The 21,505-nt window shown below is 37.2% G+C and overlaps 1 protein-coding gene and 1 long non-coding RNA gene across 14 annotated transcripts in view; one reads left to right on the forward strand and one right to left on the reverse strand.

Moving 5' to 3' along the window:
- Window positions 1–21,505, forward strand: part of LOC108002050 (regulating synaptic membrane exocytosis protein 1) — a 128,922-nt gene that overhangs the window by 35,094 nt on the left and 72,323 nt on the right. For 12 of the 13 annotated variants that reach the window (XR_009833409.1, XR_009833410.1, XM_017063433.3 and 9 more), the window contains exons 3-4: window positions 6,776–7,127; window positions 14,942–15,050. Coding sequence is in view for 11 of the 13 variants with exons in the window: in XM_017063433.3 (XP_016918922.1) it covers window positions 7,092–7,127; window positions 14,942–15,050 (145 nt within the window). In the remaining 2 variants the exon portion in view is untranslated. Of the gene's footprint in view, window positions 1–3,004; window positions 3,115–6,775; window positions 7,128–14,941; window positions 15,051–21,505 lie in introns of all 13 variants that reach the window. The other variant, XM_062087110.1, reaches the window with a different exon arrangement.
- Window positions 4,540–21,505, reverse strand: part of LOC114578078 (uncharacterized) — a 91,572-nt gene continuing 74,606 nt past the window's right edge. Inside the window, exon 3 of the long non-coding RNA XR_003698693.2 lies at window positions 4,540–5,324. This is a non-coding gene — a long non-coding RNA (uncharacterized LOC114578078). The remainder of the gene's footprint in view (window positions 5,325–21,505) is intronic.

The following is a 21,505-nucleotide window of genomic DNA, read 5'->3' on the forward strand; positions in this document are numbered from 1 at the left end:
TTAAAATTATTTCCATAATTTTAATACTTAAATTTGAATTTGAATTTCTTTCGCGCCGAAAATCCAAACTTTACGAGATTGTCGACAATTTCATCGAACGGAATATAATTTTCTTAATATCTCACCGTTTAATCGACGAGATATCGCTTACCTTAAATATGATCGATCATCGAAACATTTTCCTCGAAATCGCAAGTTATCGAGTTACTTTCTCCCCTCCGGTAAGAAAAAAAGGAGGGGAAGGGAAATAATAATATCGAGGCAGAGTAATCTCGGAGACTGTTGGACGTCCCATTTGTTTCGTGGAACGAGGACGAAGGCAGAGGATGGAACAAGGACAATATCGTTGGTGTGTAGTGGCGCGTTGGACGTCCGCAACAAGTAGTAACAGTCGGTGCTTGGGCAGACGCCAAGTAGTTGGAAAGCGGACTAAGACGGCGGCATTGTTCGATATCCGACATTGGGCTGGAATATCGCCCGCCAGTCTTTCGTATCGATTTACGCCCCTCTTGAAAACCTGTTTAGCATTAAGAATCCTGGTGATTCCGTGTCCCTTCACTTGGCGAGGAACTGAAGTGGTGCAACGAAACGATTGATTCTCGATAATTGAAGATCGAGGTGGAAACTTTTTTTTTTCTTTTTTATAATTGTCTGGCAGAGAGAAATCGTGCGATTTTTCGGAAAATTTAATAACGACGAGTGTTAAAGAGAGGAATGGAAAAACGTGCGCGACGATCGAAGGATAAAATGTAAATGTGTACTTTTTTTTTTTTTGTTATAAAGACTTGCTCGATGGTTTAGATTTATAGACAATCGTTTTGAAACCTTTGATTGTGAAAGGTTTCTCCCTTCTACAATCCCTGTTTTTTCTCTTTTAGCGCAACAGTACTTAGAAGATTGGTTGACGCCTTTAAAGGGATTTAGAGAAAGAAGAATGTTTCGAATTGTCACTCGATAAAATACAGTCGGATAAATGTATAAATTGCTCGCTCCTCTCTTTCTCGGCAAATGTAATTGTACTTTCTCCTTAATAATTATAAAAAGGAAAATCCTTTTGAAATCCTTTCGGAATAGATGATTATTATCGTTCAACTTAATTTAACCAAAGGAAATTTTACAATTTGTGGAATGGAATGAATTTAAAAGTCAATATCCTTGATCAATAATTGTTTTTGACGAGTTTTCTTTTTTTAAAAAAGAAGACACATTGAATCTTTTATTGCATGTTGCCAACAATCCAATGGCAATTTAAAAAAAGATTATTTACAAATTACGAGATTTATTATTTTCCAAGGATATTCTATTTTCTCAAAAATATCCGAAATTTGAAATTTTACCTTTCGAATAATCTGTAAAAAAAAAAAAAAAATAATAAATTCCCGTAAATTTCTTACAGCGTAATAAGAACTATTTTTGAAATTAATTTGATCTAATGGGTCTCTTTTTAGAATCTTCTTTAACCAAAAAAAAAAAAAAAGAAAAAATAAAACGAGAAAGATTTGTCTTCTCCTCTTTGCGAACATCGTAATCCCTGTGTACAAGCCAGACCTGGATTCACGGTACGCCGATCTTTCCAATCGCAATTTATCACGATTGGTCTCTAAGAAACATCAATTGAGAACAGTTATAAGCCTTCTTCTTTCACGTTTAAAAAGGATTAAAAAATTCGTCTTGTTGCTTTTATACTTGTGCTCTCGATCTTCGTCTTCCTCCCCCCTTCCCTTTTCGTTCTTAACTTCGAATTTCATCGATAGTTTCTTATCGTGTCCTTTCCCTCTTTCGAATTACTTCCATTATTCTATCCTTTTTCTCTCGGAAGGGAAATGTCGAATAATATTGAAATTTAATAATAATAAAAAAAATCCTCGAGTATTATTCAAAGAGGATAAGAGATCGAAACGGAAATAATATTTAAAAAATTCGAATAAATTCCAACTTGGATTCTTCGATAAAATTACTCCTCCAAGATAAAATCTCGCATCAACATCGCGGACACAACAATCACGCTATTTCGTTTATAAATTTCCTTCCTTCGCTTCGCAAAATTATCGTTGAATTTTCTAATTTTCTCTTTTTTCGGAAATAAAAAAAAAAGCCTCGGATTTCCATTGAAGAAGAGAAATTGAATTGAAATATCGCCGTGGAAATTCATTTACGCCACGGCGTTCGAATTGCATTTCACGTTATTACGTTACCGATATTGAACACCGTTGTTCCACGATGCAACTTCGTTTTACAGCTCTCCGCCATTAATAACATGATCTTTGATGATTTTCCGTGCCACGGTTACAGGGCTCCACTTCCGTGCCGTGATAACCTCCCGATAAGTAGATTCACCCTCGCGATACAACAATGACATTGATCCATTGAGATCCGAAATCGGAAAAAAGCGCGGTGAAAGGAGAAAAAATTTTTTCCTCTCCTTTTTCTTTTTCTCTTTCTTCTTTTTTTTTCTTTTTTTTTTTTTCTTCCATCGACCTCGAGAGATCGGGAAAGGTTTTTCCCGTGACCCGAAGAAACGGTGAATATACGGTCCGATTAAGCGAAGTCTTTCTCTCCTATTCAAAGAGGAGCACTATTCAATTAACGAAGAAATGGAGTTTCTTTTTTTTTCTTTTTTTTTTCTTAATGGAAATATTACGAGATTCATCGCGACGTTTGAAAAATCATCAAATTCATTTTGAAGTTTTTGTTATAATTTTGTGAAATATATATATATATATATTTTTTGATTAAAATTTTTAATTTTTTAAAATCGTTACCTTCGCTCTCTCGGATCTCGTTCTTTCGTTCGTTCTTCTTCTTTTCTTCGTTTTTTTCTCTCTCTCTCTCTCTCTCTTTCTTCCTCCTTTCTTCCTTTTTTCTCCTCGCATTTTTATACATATTTTCTCACGCTGACTCTCCTTTGATCTCTCTCTCGGGGTCGAGCCGGCCTTTTTCAATAGTATCTATTTTTAAATTATATTTTTGTTGCCCCTTTGTAACTTTGTAACTTTTTTTCCAGCCAGTACGTAAAAATTTATGTGATTTCATCGTCGACCGGCCTCTTCCAAAAGAAAATATATAGCAGCGAGTATCGATGTATTCATTCGAAGATATTTTATATTTTAACAGGTAGAATCTTTTTTCTTTTCAACTTTTAAAGTTCAAGAGGATATTTTCATTTATTTTCCCCCCCTTTTACTCCCTCTCCATCTTAAAATAGTAGATCGAATTTGAGTAATCTACGGCAGGATGACGTCTAAGAAAGTTTTGCGTGGGAAAATCATATTTCAAAACGGGATCAAGTTTTTATTAAAGCTTTTTTTACGTCGCTCAACGCGATCTAAAGATATTTTTGCATGTTATTGGACGTGCCACTCCTCCCTCGCGCGAAAGAATAAAAACAATCGAAAAATTTCACTCGTACAACTTTACTTATTTCGTCGTCCGAGTTGATAATATTTTCATGTTAAAAAAAAAAAAAAAAAATTTATCACAGCAACCCGAGAAGCTTGACATTTTCAAATTTCGCCAATAATTTTTAACATCGATCAGAGAGAGAAAGAGAGAGAGAGAGAAAGAGAGGGGATAACTTATTTTGCCAGAGTGGTTATTTTTGCGAAAAAAAAGTTTTGCAACTGTTTTTCAAATTGGAAATTGATTTTTGAAATGTATTTTTTGACACGTGCGCATAAAAGATTCGAAGGAAAAATATTGTTCCGGAAGCATTTTGAAATAATCAAGAAATTTAATACGTCGTATCAAAAGGGTTTTAACTAGGATAAAATATTATCTTTCGAGAAACACATTGACAGTTGACGACGCTATTACGCGTCTCGAATGGAGTAGCTGGTGAAGTATCAACATGGAACAGTTATTGATCACTTTCAAGAAGAAGGAAATGTTTATTCTTGGAAATTTAAAATCGACTCTCGAATAGTTGATTAGAAAAAAAATTATCACAGAGCGACGACATTTGTTTTATTTTATCCCGTATTTTCGTTTACAGTTTTAATTTATTTATTTATTATTTATTTTCGTCTTTGCGAATATAAGAAAACTTTTCAAAAAAAAAAAATCAGATCAAACCGTGCGAAAACTTTACAACTGAAACACGAACACCGCGATCCGTCCATCCATTAATTCCACTCGAAACGAAAATATTCCATCTCGAACATCACATCCCCGCGAGCCCCATTTCGAGAACGTAATACCCGCAATATATATCGAAATATATCTCAGCGAGTCGATTTTACGGCGAGGAGGACGGAGAGAGTCGAGGCCTTTCATTTGGCTTTTCCTTACTTTCTCGATCGAGGTCTCGTAACATCTGCGTATCGTGGTAATTTATTCGGTCTACGGCCTGCAAAGCCAGCATCCCTCCTTCTGTCATTCGTAGGAATATTCGGAAAGCGAGGAGGGGTTCGCGAAAATTTCTCTCTCGCCTCTTCTCTTCCCTTCCCCTCGCAAAACTTTCTGCGAGAGTTATCGATAAAAATTTGGACGAGGGATCTTGGGCGAGGTAAAACTTGGCTGCTGGTTCCAAACGTTTAAAAATTTCAAAGGAAGGAAAATTTATTTTTCGCGTGAAATATCGTATATCTTCGCTCGAAACAAAATATATCTCAGTAATGGAAAATTGAACGATGATTGCGAATAAAGTTGCTTCGATAATTTATTGTTCAAAACGTAATTTTATGTAATTATAATAATAATAATTGGAAATAACGGTGGGTTAGAGGTTATGGAGAAGGGATCGAGTATAACAGCTACGAATAAATTATTATTATTTTAACGAGCGATTAAAGTAACTTTATTCGAAATTTTTAACTGGTTAGTCGTTATTTCGTATTGTTAAAGCGAGTTGCTGCAATTTTCGACGAATGGAATCAGGATAGGGACAAGAAGGAGAATTAAAAAATGAACGAGAATCGCTATAGCGTGAAATTGCGTGTTAATTGGACGTGGGAAGAGGGCGGGGACAAAGAGGCGTAAAGGGGACGATCTTTCTTCCAGCGAAGAAAGAAGGTGGATAAGGAAGGGGAAGTGTGGAAAGGGAGAGATATCGTGGAATTTCAAGCATGACGCTCATAACGGTCTGGGCCACATATTAGTTTATCTCGTGATGATCCCAACGGACGAGGTCCAACTTCTTGGCAATTCTACGATGCTGCGTGCTCCTAGGAATGCTCGTCCTCGCGTTCGTCGACGTTCTCCGGTTGTCGAGAAAGAAATTGCGCGCCGATTTCACAATTAATTATCGAGATCGGTGATTAGATAACGAAATGGAACGAACGTTGATGGAAATTGATACGCGCTCTTCCAACATGCTTCCAAGATATCTGCAAGTAGAATAATATATGGTTCGATATTAGAAAATTAGGTCCATATTCCATTTTCCATGAATACGTGATACGAGATGTTATACATTTTTTTTTGTTATCGATAACTTTTATTATTCCTTTATTGCGTATTTTAACAGTTTTTTTTTTTTTTAAGAGTTGAAAAACATTTGTTCATTTCGGAAACACGATCGTCGGTACGGAATTATAAAGCCATTGTGTTGCCATTGTGTTGCCACCTTTTCATACAAATTGTTTTTATTTCTCCTCTCTTTCTCTCTCGCGTGGAACGCGTCCCATCTCGCGTCATGAAACCCGACACTTTTCGCAATTGATCGTTGTACAAACGATTTCGTCTCTATCAATCGAATCGCGTATCGATTCCTTATTTAGACGTTGCGCGATAACTATCCGATCTTCGCGCGATTCCTCCGTGAATGGAAATAATCCAAGTTAGGAAAAATATCGAAAGCTTTCCTTTCCTCGTACAAACCGATCCTTTCTTATTTTTGCAGAGAGAGAAACTTTTATTCTTTACCGAGTCCCCGCAAATATCTCTTCCATTATATTTCTAACATTATGAGATCTTTTACGATCAAATTATATTCGAAAATGTTGCGGATATTACGATAAAAACTCGCTAGGAAGGAATAATTTTTCTTTTTCTTCTTCTTTTTCTTTTCGAATCGTTTTGAAATAACTGAGGTTAGGATATCGATGAAAAATATCGATGAACGTTACTCCAAAGCCGCTTTAATATCCGTTCAACGTCGCAGAAAGAGAGTTTCAAAGAAAGGTTGGCTGGCTACTACGAATTTCGCCCGTTTCTTCGCTCCGATTTCCAATATCTTCAACTCGTTCATACATCAAATTCTTCCATTCTTTCCTGTACCCGGATCTGGACCAATTTCAGACGTGCCGCTTCCTCCTTTCTTCTCGTGATTTAATATTCAACAATTTAACACGCTCTCGAGAGATTTTCACATGCTAATCCGTTTTAAATATTTCAAAATGGCGCGTCGATTATCCCTCTCTTTGGCTTTTCGAGAAAATAAACGTTAACAAATTTCGTCCCACGCGTGAATTGTTTATTTTTCGCGCGAGCTTGTGCGAACCTTTTACTTTTACGTGATTATTTTATACATAACAGAGTAAAATATCGCGTTACTCTAAATTCGACGCGTTTTTGAAACACGAGTGCTCGCACCGATCCGATTTACAACCGATTATTATTTAGATAATCGCAATTCCGAATTGTTCAACTATTTAAAATGGATCTGAATTCATTTTACTGAAAAAATTTTATATTATTATAATCTAGTTTAGAGTGAAAATATAAATATCGTTATATTTTTAACATTTTCGAAACTTTACGTTATATCACCGTAAGTTTAACAAGGCGAAACAGGAAACAATATCGCTTTAACGGGGAAATAAATTGTGGGTTTCAGATAATTTAACGAGGGAAATAGCGCGATGATACGCTCCGGCGTGAAGGAAATCCAAGTTGACGGGAATGCGTTTCTGGGAAAAGGGTGAGCCGAGCGGTTCTACCCATTTTTGTTGGAGCGGCCTTGTTTTCGGTGCGTCGGCAATTTATCGTGAAACGCAGAGGCGAGGAGGCACGGCAGCGGACAACACATCGGGCCAACAACTTTATGCCGGTAACCGGAGCCGGAAACCAGAACGCAAAAGGAAGGCGCAACAGGGAGCTAAGAACACTTCCGTTTCTCCCAACCGAGGTCAGGCTACCGCACTTTTATCAGGATGTTGCCTGCCAACGTGGTATCCTTCGTCAAAAAGGTGACTATCTCTTTTTCTTTTTCTTTTCTTCTTCTTCTTCTTCTAAAAGATATAAAAGTAACTTTATATTTACAAAGTATCAATATCATCGTAAAATATGAATCAAACGGTGTTTTTTTACAAAATATCAATATTGGCAAGATCATCGTAACAAACTAAGAACCAAACATTTTTTTCTTTTCTTTTTTCTAAAAGATGTAGAAGTAACTTTATATTTACAAAGTATCAATTGTCAAGATCATCGTAACAAACTACGAATTTTTTTCTTCTTTTAAAAGATATGAAAGTAACTTTATATTTACAAAGTATCAATTGCCAAGATCATTGTAATAAATTTTTGCAAAATATCAATATTGTCAAGATCATCTTAACAATCTACGAATTTTTTTTTTCTTCTTCTAAAAGATATGAAAGTAACTTTATATTTACAAAGTATCAATTGTCAAAATCATCTTAACAAACTACGAGCTAAACTTTTTTCTTCTTCTAAAAGATATGGAAGTAACTTTATATGTACAAAATATTAATTGTCAAGATCATCTTAACAAATTATGAATCAAACTTTTACAAAATATCAATTTACAAAATACCAATATTATTAAGATAATTATAACACATATTACGAACCAAACTTTTTTCTTCTTCTAAAAGATATAGAAATAACTTTATATTTACAAAGTATCAATTGTCAAGATCATCGTAACAAATTCGTTTTTTAAATATCAATTAATTTGTATTAATTCCAATTTCGACCGATCAATATTTGTCCAACGAATCTAATTCTAAATCTAAACTTAATCCAAACCAATGTTTCGAAGAGACGTTTCAAAATAACAACTATCCAATTTAACAAAACAAAAAATATTCAAATACGCTCGTTCATAAAGTAAGGAGAAAGAGAAAGAAAAAAAAAAGAGAAAAATAAGAAACGCGTTTTATTCCCCCTATTTTTTTATCTCTTTATTCCCCCCTCCTCTCGGGGGAATAAAATATATTTATCGACGCGATTTATATATATAGAGAGTGTTATCGAGAAGAAATCCAGAAGAGTGTATCGCGAAACACGCAGAGAATACATTTTCGCACGAGCAAAGTGGCTGGCTAAGTTTCATCCGTAACGCGTTTCTCGCCCCTTTTTTAGAGCCCGATTTCGACGAGATTTACAGCGGGCGAGGGAGGGTAGGATGGAGGTTTCTTCGTATCGCTGGAATCTAGACTCGTGCGAGTTAAGAACGAGCGAGGATGAATCCCTTCCCCTCCCCACCCACGGTTTGTAGCCGACCCTTTGGAGGGGACTAAACGGCATTGTTTCGAGATCGTGTCAAGATGTTGACGATCGAGTCGAGGGGGGGGATTAAATTTCTTAGGGGATTGGGAACATCCACCTTCCGGGGATGCTCTTCTTTAACATCCAGTTTGTCACTTGTTGGATTTCGTTACTTGCCGGTGGCGGAATCGAGATCTCCTCTATTTTAGATCCTCTATTGGAGGGAAAAATTGTAACCCACACACGACTCACTTTAACGAAATCGAGGAAGAATCGAAACGAAAATGTTCGTACGTTGTTTTAACGACGTTAGAAAATTTGAAAGGAATCTGACGTAAAAGTTTGCGATATATATGAAGGAAAGAAGAAGTTTGATTGTACGATTGGAGTGAAAAAAATGATGGAACGTCGATTTCATAAAGCACGTTATACAACTACGTCATTGTATCGCGTGTAACAGGTTTTACGAAGTCGAAAAGCGGATTAGATGAATAAATCGAAACGTTTTGCGTCCGCGGGATGAATAAAATATCAGGAATGGAATAAATATCGTATATTTAATAACATGGGAGTTCGATCGATCGTTTGACTCGTGTGCACGAGTAACGTCCAAAGTATCGACGTACGAAATATAAATTTTATATATGAGCTACATTTATATATTTGACTGTAACTAAAAAATTTGATGTATATTTAAAAAAAAGAGTAAGAAATTATCACTTGAAATATTCCTCTTTAAAGAAAACATTTATGAAACTCGTTTCATCCGAAATGACGTAATTTTAAACTACGAATAACGCGTGCAAATAAAGCATATCTCGTACAGCTCACATTAATATCAAGGTATATTGAAAATTATTTAGCGAATTATTTAGTTGTTTAGAGAGATTTAGCGGCGATACAAGTTTTCACTTGTTAAATTTCGTTTCGTTTCATTTCGTTTCAGAACGAATGAACTACGATAAAGGATTTTGGTGAAAACGAGTGGATTGAATCTCAACAAAAGCGCGGGGCTTTGCGTTGGAGACTGATATCCGGGCTTGTTTGATCTAAAACGCAGATTTTCGAGTTGAATTTCAACAAAACAATGGCCCGCCTCACCAAAGATTCATGAGGGTTTCGATGAATTTGTCACGAGTCAGACACCAATGGAACCGAGCTTCACGTTCGAGCAACGCGATTCCGATTCGCATTTTCTCCATTTTCCGACAAGGCGAAGGAGAAGGAAGCGATCCATCGTTCGACTCGCCTCGTATACGGAGATAATTATAGCAGTTTTTCCACGAGAGAGAGAAAGAGCAAAAGCGCGGATGACGAAACTTTCGAAATTAAGATCCGTTATTCCCGATACGTTCGAGTTTACACTTCAATCCGGCATCGTTCGCGATTTTTATTTGTCGATTTTGGTTCATCGACGACACTCGAATGGATAGGGTTTCGAAAGGACACTCGAAACCTATTGCGTTCGAAAAAACTGATATCGATTCTTAAAAAAAAAAAACTCCAAGTAGTATTCAAATCTTACTTTCTTCATCTTCGTTCGTTTTAACCCGTTAACGATTCCTCTGTCCATCGATGAACGACATAACAAAGAAATATCGATACCGTCTTCAACCATGTCGAAGCATTGTTGAAGGGGGTAGCGCGGGATTACCACCATTGGTGGAATCGTTTCACTCGGCGTACACAGCGCGCCAATCCGTGTTATTCGACACACGCGCTTACACAACAGAGGTCCTACATTTTCTCCATCCTCGGTGCACCCATTTTTCATGGTATTTTACATCCGTAAAGATCGACCAATTATACGGCTCACGCTCGAAAAAATCCATCCAAACTACTGTTCAAGGGTAATAGAGTTACGTAATTTAGTTTACTGTTCGAAAGGAAAAAAGAAGTAGGGACACTTTCGATTGGAATCGTTTAGCAAAGAAGCGCGCAAAGTGTTATTCGACGCAACAGAGATCCTACATTTCTCCGTCCATTTTTGGTAATATTTTTATAGTAAGGATCGACGAATTATGCAGTGAAAAGAAGTATTTTGGGTATTTTCGATTGGAATCGTTTAACAAAGAAGCGCACAAACGTACAGAGACCCATACTTTCTCCATTGACGCTGCGTTTCGATGATACTTTTACAGCGGTATCGATCCATAGAAGAAATCCATCCATACGTCTGTCGCACTGTTTCGAATCACTGTTCGAAGGATGATAGAGAAGTTACCCCGTGTTGCGTAATTTAATACATTCTGTAACACATATAAGAGAACGTGTTAAGGAAAAAAGGGAAAATGAAGTGCAAACTGGTGCGTGTTGTTCGCTTTTAACGTACGTGGAGAGATCCTTTCTCCATCGACAGTGCTTCGATAATATTTTTACATTGTTTGCGACATCAGAGGTTGGCCATCATCGAGGACGCGTGAAAAAGAGAAAAGAAAGGAATACAAACCGATATGCAAATTTTCGATTGGAATCGCCATTCGAAGGAATGGTTTACACAGCGCGGAGAAACGCGCCAATGCGTGTTATTCGTACACAGATCCTACGTACTTTTACATTCTACGTTCCATCGACGATGCTTGGCTGGTATTTTTACAGTACACCAGAGCTCGGCCATCATCGAGAATGCGTTAAAAGTGCAAATTTTCGTACGAACATTTTTCGATAGAAATCGTTTACAGAAGCGCGTACACAGATCCTACGTACTTTCTTCTACGTTTCATGCTCGGATGATATTTTTACACCAGAGGTTGGCCATTAAAAGTGCAGGTAGATATGCAAATTTCGTACTTTCTTCTGGGTTCCATTGACGATCGGATGATATTTTTACATTCGCCAGAGCTTAGCTATCATCGAGAACGCGTTGAAACGAGAGAAAAGAGTAGCGCAGACAGATAAATTTTAGAAATCGCCATTCACGGAATCGTTCACACAGCGCGTCGAAAATTATTCGACACACGGCCTCGATTTCAGATCGGTTTCGATCGGCGAGGTCACGGTTCAACCGCATTTTCGTTTTCCCAACAAAAGCACGCGGGGCACAACAGCCCCATATGGCGCATACACGGCCATGCATTAGCGGAGAAGGCCACTGTAGAATATCGGCCGTTTAATATTCCTGTCGAATTTGCATTCCGGGATTCCGGGATCGCTCGGCTGGGATTACGATGGCGCGCGTTCCTCTTGGCCTCTTTGGAATCCTCCCAAAACCCGAGCCCGCCCTCCCCTCCCCTCCCCCCCTTCTCATTCTGCTCTCTGCGGATCGAAGGGCGAAGGACAGAGGTGGGCCGCCCGCGTTCCGCCTCTGTGAGCTTGTATGCGCGTATTCCGCCATTCGGAGAACCCCCTCCCCTCGCCCCGCTATCATCCACGAGATAATTGCACTCGCCAAGATCGTGGACGTCGCGTTACGGAGTTTCTATCACGCTCGGTCTTTTGGGATTATATTAAATGCGCCATGGATCCCTATATACGTGCTTACCATCGGCTCCGTTTTCCGCGTGATGACATCTTTCGAGGCCATCGATTTTAAAGATAGAAATATATTTTTCTCTTTTTTTAAAATTATTCCAAATTATTCCAAGAAGGTTTTAATAAGAGAAACAAAAGATTGATAACGTTTTATTTTACTTGATATTAACCGCTGACGTATTTTTTCTTGAAAAGGTCAAGTTATCCAAGTTTGCGAAGGAAAGAAAGAGTGATCGTCGTTTTGTACATCATCGTCGTCCGTTACATCATTGTCACCCTCTGTTCCCCTAGCTCGATTCATCATCAACGTGAATTTAAATCGCTTAATAACTTAATAAACGTTCCTCTCAAATCGATTCTTCCCAATATGAATCGCAATAAATAATTTATCCATAAATATTACGAAATTCAATTGCAAAATCGTATAATCGTATAACGTGAATTTGAATCGCTTAATAAACGAGCCATCGACCTTTTTCTATACCAACTTTAGTTCCTCTAAAATAGATTCTTCAAATCCCAATATGAATCGCAATAAATAATTTATCCACAAATATTACGAAATTTAATTGTAAATAATGTGAATTTGAATCGCTTAATAAAATCTTCGTTCTTCTAGAATCGATCTTTCAAGTCTCATCATTCAGATATGAATCGCAATAAATAATTTGCCCACAAATATTACGAAATTCAATTGTGAATTTGAATCGCTTAATAACTTAATAAACGAGCCATCGACCTTTTTCTATACCAACTTTCGTTCCCCTAAAAATCAATCCTTCGAAAGTTATCACGAATATTTCATATAACATATCGGCATCCTAATATGAATCGAAATAAATAATTAATCCACAAATATTACGAAATTCAATTGTAAGTAACGTGAATTTGAATCGCTTAATAAACGATCTTCGTTCTTCTAGAATCGATCTTTCAGATCTCATCATTCAGATATGAATCGCAATAAATAATTTGTCCACAAATATTACGAAATTCAATTGTAAATAACGTGAATCTGAATCTTAATAAACGAGCCATCGATCTTTTTCTATACCAACTTTCGTTCCCCTAAAAATCAATCCTTCGAATATTTCATATAGCATATCGGCATCCTAATATGAATCGCAATAAATAATTTATCCACGTGAATTTAAATCGCCTGTTATAACTTAATAAACGAGCCATCGACATTTTTCTGTACCAACTTTCGTTTTTCTAAAATCTTCAAATCTTCAAAATCCACGAACGCAACATTCCTGATATCCCAATATGAATTGGAATGAATAATTTGTCCGCAATCGTAACGAAATTCGATAAAATCGTATAATTCACGAATAAAGAACGAGAACGACGTACTTACGAGCGAGGAAACGTTTTATTTTATTAAATTCAATAAACCGAACGCGTTTCTTCTTTCTAAGTTTAACCGTTTTCCAATTTTCCGCGCGATTCGATTGAATTTATGGCTGGCTCGTACGAGGCACGGCATACATATACATGCCGATTCCTTGACGCGCAGAATCGAAGATCGAGCGCACTCGAAGAACGAAAACGGACGATTAAAACGATACGAGCTTGTTCACTCGCGATGCTTTCGATATCGACGAACGAGTCTCTTCAAAAATAAAGGAAATAAGTGAGAGATTGATTTATCTTTCTAATTTTTCGTCAAATGCTTCGTAATATAATAAGTCTTCTTTTCTGCTATTTGACAACGGAGCAGAGGGAAAAGTTATATATAGAGGAATATAAGTCGTTCCAGTGTTTCACTTTTTCGATTACGATTTCATTGCCACGTATATATATATATATATATATATATATTTTATTTGTATCGAAGCGAGATACGAAGACAGCACGAAAAGATTTTTTAATAAGAAACGAGGGATCAGACTTTTCGAACAGAAATTCGAGAACAGTTTTCCTGTCTTTATTTCGTATCACTTCTCTCACTTAATTCGAACTTAAATATACGATTTCAAATTAATCCAGCGATTAATTCGATAGAGCTTCTGCTGGATTTATCTATCAACGAACTCGACAAATTCTACTGCAAATTACGTAATTTTATACTTGTTATTTACATCGTATCGCTCGTTGGAAAAGCTTTGAAAATATTTTGGTCGCAATGTTGCAAATTATCTGGAAGAAAAATAAATTAACAAGTTTCGTATACTCGAGTGTATCGAAAGGCACGACAACTGTTTCGAAAAATTAAACGAAACTTTGAAGAGAATCTTTCAGATACGATCTAAAACCTCTAATAATAATCTAGGTCGTGATATAGAGTTTTGGGGAACGGCAGAGAGGTTCTAATAATAATAAGTGGAAAATTACAGAGCTGTGGAGCGCACAAGCTGTGCAGCAATTGAAAAGTCGTATCACGTACCACTCATCGCGCTCGTAAATTCCAACGAAGCCAGACACATTTGTAATGAAGATCGCTACGCAGTGAACAGACAGAGCCTCTGAAACGATCCGCCATTACGTTGGGGGAGGACCAAGCTTCAATTACGTTCGCCGCCCCTGTTTTAATAATCCTCTACCCAACCTCGCCCCTTGATTTGCAACCAAGACGAAGCCTATTTAATAACGCCATCCCCTTGGAATTCGCGAACGATCGTTTCGTTCGATGTACAGGTTCGAGAAAGAAATTCGGAAATTCGGGTCGAATTATTCGTTATTCCCTTCTTCGAATAACTTTAAAGAGAATCGAATCAAGAGTTACTTCGTATCAAGTTTCGTTATACTTATATTTAGGGAATCATATCTATATATTTAGAGTAACAAGCGTTTCGATACGCTTTTTTTCCTCGGTTTTCCTTTTCTTTTCTCCAACGTGATTTCTTTTCCTTGTTTTCCGCGATCAAAAACTCAACTAATTTAAATCCAGAGTAATAGAGAAATAGAAACGAGAGTTTGAATCGAATAACAGGAGTTGCTGATACAATTTCTCACCCTCGTATTGTGGTGTACGGTATATAAGTCGAAACTGAAAGGAGAGAAAAATGGAATCGAATATAATGGTATGGCGAGGAAAGTCAAGATGAAAAATAAATTTTCCACCTTTTCGTAGATGGTGACGACGCAGCCGGATTCGGGAACAACCGGATCGGTTACGCCGGACGAAGGCGGCACCACGTTCAGCAAATGGAGGCAATTGGGAAGCGGCGTGATACGGGACGGTGAGTTTATATTATTATTTAATAATTTAATAATTGATTGATTCGTCCGGAAGAACGGACATCTTTTCTATTTTCTATTTCCACCTTCGCGAAAACGAAACATTTACGCGTCGAGTTTCCTTTTCTTCGAGATGGAATTTTAAATAAACGTCGCGTGTTCGATGAAAGAAACGACGAATATGGAAGCGAACAAGTTTCGAAAGTTATTCGCTGGAGAATTTAAAAGTAAATTTTAATATAGTGATATAAGCCAGAACTCCAACGATATACATTTATTGCGATGACGAAAAATTGGATGGAAAGATAAGATAATTGCTCCGGCAGCAATTTGGCAAAGAAAGTAGTTCAAAGAATGGACGAATTAAAAAATTCCCTGGAATCGTCTGCGAACAGTTTCGTTCCACGTGGGAATCATCGCCTTTTTTTCTCTCTCGCTTCGTTACCTCGATTGTCATCCCTTCCTTCAAACAGCAACGATGGGGCGTCTCAAAACAACCCGCATAAAAATAGAGCGCTGGTTTTTCGCTTAATTAACCCGAGCGTGGCGTCGAGCCGCGGGAAAGTGACGAATTTCCTCTTTCCTCTCTCCCCTCCTCCCTCCTTTTTTCGATTCTCGGTCGCGAAACCGGAATAATCTGCGGCCGAGATTACACGAGGACGGACGAGTGATAATTTTCATTCAACGTCTCCGTCGACAACAAGGCGAGACGCGTTTCGAATGCGCATAGTTTCCGTGCACCGGCCCCGTTTCACCACCGCAAACCAGCCGCCGTTTACGCCTCCCTTTCTCTTTCTTTTGTCCCAAAACTAAGCGCCGCGCAGTTTCAGAATTCTCTCCCGGAGACGGAACGGAGGAAATGCTGATACACGTCGAGCACGAAGCGACGCTTTGCTCGGAGTTGGTCGAGTAACAGGAGGAGTAATTTTTCGATACGAGGGATCTTCAAGGAGCCATCGTTGCGAAACTGGCTACTTTTTCGTACAATATCGCACGTGAAAGATTCTGTATTCAGAAAGTACATTTTATCGAATGAACATAACGATATTTCGTTAGAATCTTACGCGTCTTCGTTGTTTCATCTTTTCTGTAACGATTCGATTCGAGTTTGGAAAGAAATTAGCCAACTGTTTCTTTTGCACGCTATGTTCACAATAAACATAACGATATTTTGTAATTTTAAACCAATCTCTTATGCGTCTTCGTTGTTTTATATTTTCTGTAACGATTCGATTCGAGTTCAGAAAGGAAATTAGCCAACTGTTACTTTTGCACGCTATGTTCACAATATCGTACGTGAAAGTAAATTTTATCGAATAAACAATATTTTGTTAGAAATTTTAAATTTTACATATCTTTGTTGTTTTATCTTTTCTATAACAATTCGATTCGATTCGAGTTCAGAATTAGCCAGCTGTTGGTTTTTGCACGCTATGTTCACAATATCGTACGTGAAACTAAATTTTATCGAATAAATAACGATATTTTGTAATTTTAAACCAATCTCTTACGCGTCTTCGTTGTTTTATGTTCTTTGCAACGATTCGATTCGTGTTCAGAAAGGAAATTAGCCAACTGTTACTTTTGCACGCCATGTTCACAATATCGTACGTGAAAGTAAATTGCATCGAATAAACATATTTCGTCTTCTTTGTTTTGTCTTCTCTATAACAATTCGACTCGATTCGAGTTTGGAAAGGAAATTAGCCAGCTGTTCGGTTTTTGAAGAGAAGAGTTCGTCTTTCCACACGCTTCACAAACTTTCTCCTCGTTCTCAAAGAAACTTACTTTCTTACTCGATTCTTGTATTGTCGCGAGATAAGGTTGGACAAGAAGCAACACGTATCTCTCGAGCCTGTTAAAAGTAATTCGAGGAAAAATTATCGACGGAACGCGACTGGATATCGCGTATCCCCTCGAGAGAAAGAGAAAGAGAAAGAGAGAGAGATCTCAATTTGCACTGGGGGGAGGAGAAAGGAATACCGTTGAAACAAATTTCATCCGATATTCGCAATTTCGAAGACGGTTGTCTAGTTCGACGCAACCTACTTTCTACCTCGAAGACGCTCGCTCTCTTAGTTACAGCCTTTCTCATCGAATTTGCCAAATGAAATAAACTCCAACTCCGTTCTGGCCGAGGAAACAGTTTTCTTTCTCGCGACATCACGTATCCTTCCATCCCCGCCCTCCATTTTCCTTCTAAACCGAGACAGGCTTCCCCGATTCGAAATCTGTCGATTAAACTCGGCCAATTTTCCCTTCCAGTTTTCTTCCAGAATATTTTAACGTTTATCTTTTTTTTTTTTTACGACGAAATTCCGAGCAACGTCGCTTTAATTTCTCTGTAATTCGAGGGGAAATTGGATAAAAAAAGAATATATATATAAAACGAAGAAAGGAGGAAAGAAGGTGGCTGAACTCGTTATGCCGGATTATTTTTACGCGAGACGATTCTTTGTTCGGCTCTTTTCCTCTTTCGAAACTGGTTAACTCGGTTGTTTCGTAAACTCGCTTAATGAGAGGAAGGAGTTAAATCTTTTTTGCAAAGACTACTTTTACGAAGAATCGCGAGAAGAGGGATATTATGGTTCGTTAAATTAGTTCTCTAATCTCGCGTTCAAATTAATATTTGCACAGGATTCTTTTGCACCGATTGCCAATAATATACTTTCTTTTTTTCTACTCTAAAATACGATATAAACGATGATAAATCCATCTTTATGCGAATTTACTTAAAAAATACGAATAAAAATCTGCTAGTTAAATTCGTTTCCTCGTAGAAATTTTATCGAAATATATCAATTTTCTTTAACATGGCCAGGATATCGAGTTATTCTTCGAACGATGAAACTCGAATCGCGTTGAAACGTGTTTGTTGGTTGGAATGGAAACGTTCGTACTTGCGCATCGTGTGCAAGTATGTGATCGCACGTTTGAACGTTCATGAAGCTCGTTACAATGCTCGCCCTGGAACGGAATCAAGGTGGATACGCAACTAATGGGTATTTATACGAGACGTTACGAATAAATATTCATCATAGTTGAAAAGTTCTCTGTTAATTTCGTATAAATCACACAGGTTTGGCGCATCATAGGTGTACGCGCGAGCAAACACCTTTTACTTGGCCGAAATAATTACGGCGACAAAATAATTGTGATACACGGAGCGATAAAGTATAACAGAATTCGCGAAAGTCAATTTCGTTTTATTCCATTTAATTTAATTTATTTCGTTTTTCATTCAACAAACTCCCGTTAAATATCGAAATATCGAGAATTTATTGCGTTCTACGTACATTGTACGCAGAATTGTTGTAATTCGCGATACGGATGCGTATTTTAAATATAATCTTTTATTCTTTGTACGATGTATCGCCGCCAAAAAATTTTTCCCTTTTTGCAATATCACTGACTGAATGCAACAACCTGTGTACAACTTGTCCCCGATAATTAGCAGGTTAATATTGACGCAAATTTGCAACGTTAGAATCGTGAGTGTTAATTTTACGGGCGCAATGATTATTCGAATATCACATTATACGTATTTTAAATATAATTTCTTATTCTTTTCGTGTCGTTAAAAAATCCTTTTTGCGATACTGAATGCAACAATCTGTATGTATAATTTTTCTCGATAATTAGCAGGTTAATATTGACGCAGTTAGAATCGTAAATGTTAATTTCACGGGTGCCAATGATTATTAGAATAATGTCCAAATCCAAACGTCGATGATAGAATTTCAGAAATTATAATTTCGAAAAATTTCGTTAAAGTATAAAAGAGAGAGAGAGGAAGAGAGAATATCGTTAAAAATTCTCTCGAGTCAAAAAAAATTGCGTAACGAGCGAGGAGCGATTAAAATTGATATAATATTTTTTTCAATTTCGCGTTTCGTTTTTTCTTTTTAACGAGGATAAAAATAAAAAAAGGGAGGAAAAATTAAACTCTTGTTTAGATATCCAAGTTTAATTATCCGTTCGAAAATTTTCACCCCCGTGAAAATTGCCCCTTATTCGTAAGTTACGCAATTAGAAAACATTTTCGCAGGTTACAACAATTTATCCGAATAAATTTTGTGCGTCCATACCTTTTACTCTTCCTTTCCACTATTTACAACCTCGATGAATAAATCTCGTTTCAAGTAATAACAAATAACGTTAAATCGAGTTGTATTAAATTTTTGACGGCGACGCTTCTCACGAATTTTCTCAACCCGAATTCAAAAATGTCGAAAATACGCGAAACGCAATCTTCCCGAGAAACGAATAAACTCGTTCCGTTCTATAAATATTATAATACAAAGTTCAAATATTTTTTCTCGTATCAGCAATTTGCCGCTTCTTCTTCACGAATAATTCACGACGGTCGAAGAAACTCGATTCGAAAAATATAGCAGCGCGCTCTGTCGACACGTATCGAGTGATTGCCGTATCGCGAACTTGAATCTACAAATTGCGAAATAAAATCGCATCCACGTCACGGTGACGCGCGTTTCGAGCGTTCGATAGACGCTGAAATATAATATAAATTCTCGTTCTATCCACGAGAGATTTTATACACGGAGCTGCAACGAGACGAACGTTTGAAATTTGTATCTATTTGCCCGCTCCTTTCGTTTCGACAAAGGGTGTAAAGGTGTATCATTACGGTCTGTAACCGATAATACCAGAGATACGTTTCGAGGCGGATAATTAAAGCGGGCAATCGATTAAAAACGGATAATTGAAATGCCGAGGGAGGGAAAGGAGAAAAATTATCAATTCGATCGACGAATTTAATATCCCTTCTGTTAATTCAAACGAAACATTTGACTCTTTACTCTTTTTGGATCGAACCAACGTCTTATTTTCTTTCCAACATTTGTGACGAGGAGAAGAACTTTTGTTAAAATACGCGGATCAAGATTTTACTATCGTGGAAATTTCGAGAAGGAATTGCTGGAAAAAATAAATACGAAAGAGATATTAATAAACGGTACTTTTTAGCCACTAATCAAGTTTAATCCGTTTAAAATTCCTATCGTTTCTCTTTCTCTCTCTACGTCATCGTTCCGACGATGCATCTTCATCAAGCGCGCAATAAGTGATCGCGATTATTACGAAACGATCGAATCTCCGCTGTGATCGAAAACATTACGATCCATTTCTCTCTCTTTTTTTCCCAAACACAAACACACTTATCTATATATATATATGTGTGTGTGTGTGTAGAGAGAACACGCTGCTGCTCACAGGCAATCCAGGTTATTGTAATCTACCACGATTGGATTCAACCTGCTTATCGGCTGTTTGATATCGAGTAGGTCATTGCTGTAATTGATCTCGAAACGCAATCGCATTGTTAATCATCGAGATAATTAATGGTCCACGGTATCGGGTCGGCAGCTACTCGAAGTATCTCGATAAATCGAGATACGGAGGATGTTTCGAGATGTTCTCTTTCGAATATATATATATATATGTATGCGCGTGTTCCTTCGTGATTATCGAAAAAAGTTGTTTATATCGAGCTTATTTTCATTTCTTTCACTCTTGCAAAGAGAGAAGAGGAGAACAAGGTTCGAGTATTTTTTTTTTCATCATTGAAATCTAGCGGTTGTTGAAATTCGACTTTTTATCTCTTTTCTCTTTTCTTTCGGATCTTGTTATTATTCTTACGTGAAATATCGATTGATTAATCGGCTTGCCGATAATCTGGGTCACGTTTCGTACGAAACCACCACCAGTGGGCCAATATTTGCGACGTGCGTGCTCTTTCTATCCAATGAATCTCACATTTCGTTGTACGATAATCGTTTTATCAAGACGGTTAGCTGTCCGTTTTAAATTTTAACCAAATTACAAGAAAATAAGAGAATACTTCGTTCCAATAAATTTCACATTTCGTTATATCACGAAAATAAGAAAATAAGAGTTTTAGAGGAAACAATCGGCTTAGCCAATCGATTACGGATTTGATAATTTTCAAGTTTCCAGATGTTTTAATCGTTTCAGATTCTCGTTACGGATTTCATATTGTTTCACAGTAAGTTTTGCGGGAAGTAATTTTATGGGAATGGATCTCGATGAATGAATCGAAATGTAATCCGTGGCGGCGTTATTAAAAGTTGCGGTTACCAGCGGATAGAATATGGAAATAGCTTGGAAATACGAAGGAGTATATATAAAGGAAATAATCGCGACTTTTACGCGATTCTCGAATAATTAGATTCCTTGGGCGAGATAAAAAAGAAAAAAGAGAATAAAAAAAGAAAGAAAGAAAGCTGATTAAAAGGGGATAAAAAATTTCGTTTCGTGATAAATTTCTCCGCAATTCCTCGAATTAATTGGCTTATACAACTTCGGGACCGAGAAAAATATTCATTAACTCGATAAAAAGGGGGAACGAAGTGAATTTTCTCATCTCATAGTTTCGTATGCATGCATAATGTGTTTTAAGGTAATCTAAAAAAAAAAA

The sequence above is a fragment of the Apis cerana genome, linkage group LG1 (assembly GCF_029169275.1).
Source record: "Apis cerana isolate GH-2021 linkage group LG1, AcerK_1.0, whole genome shotgun sequence".
In the NCBI taxonomy this organism is placed as follows: Eukaryota; Metazoa; Arthropoda; class Insecta; order Hymenoptera; family Apidae; genus Apis; species Apis cerana.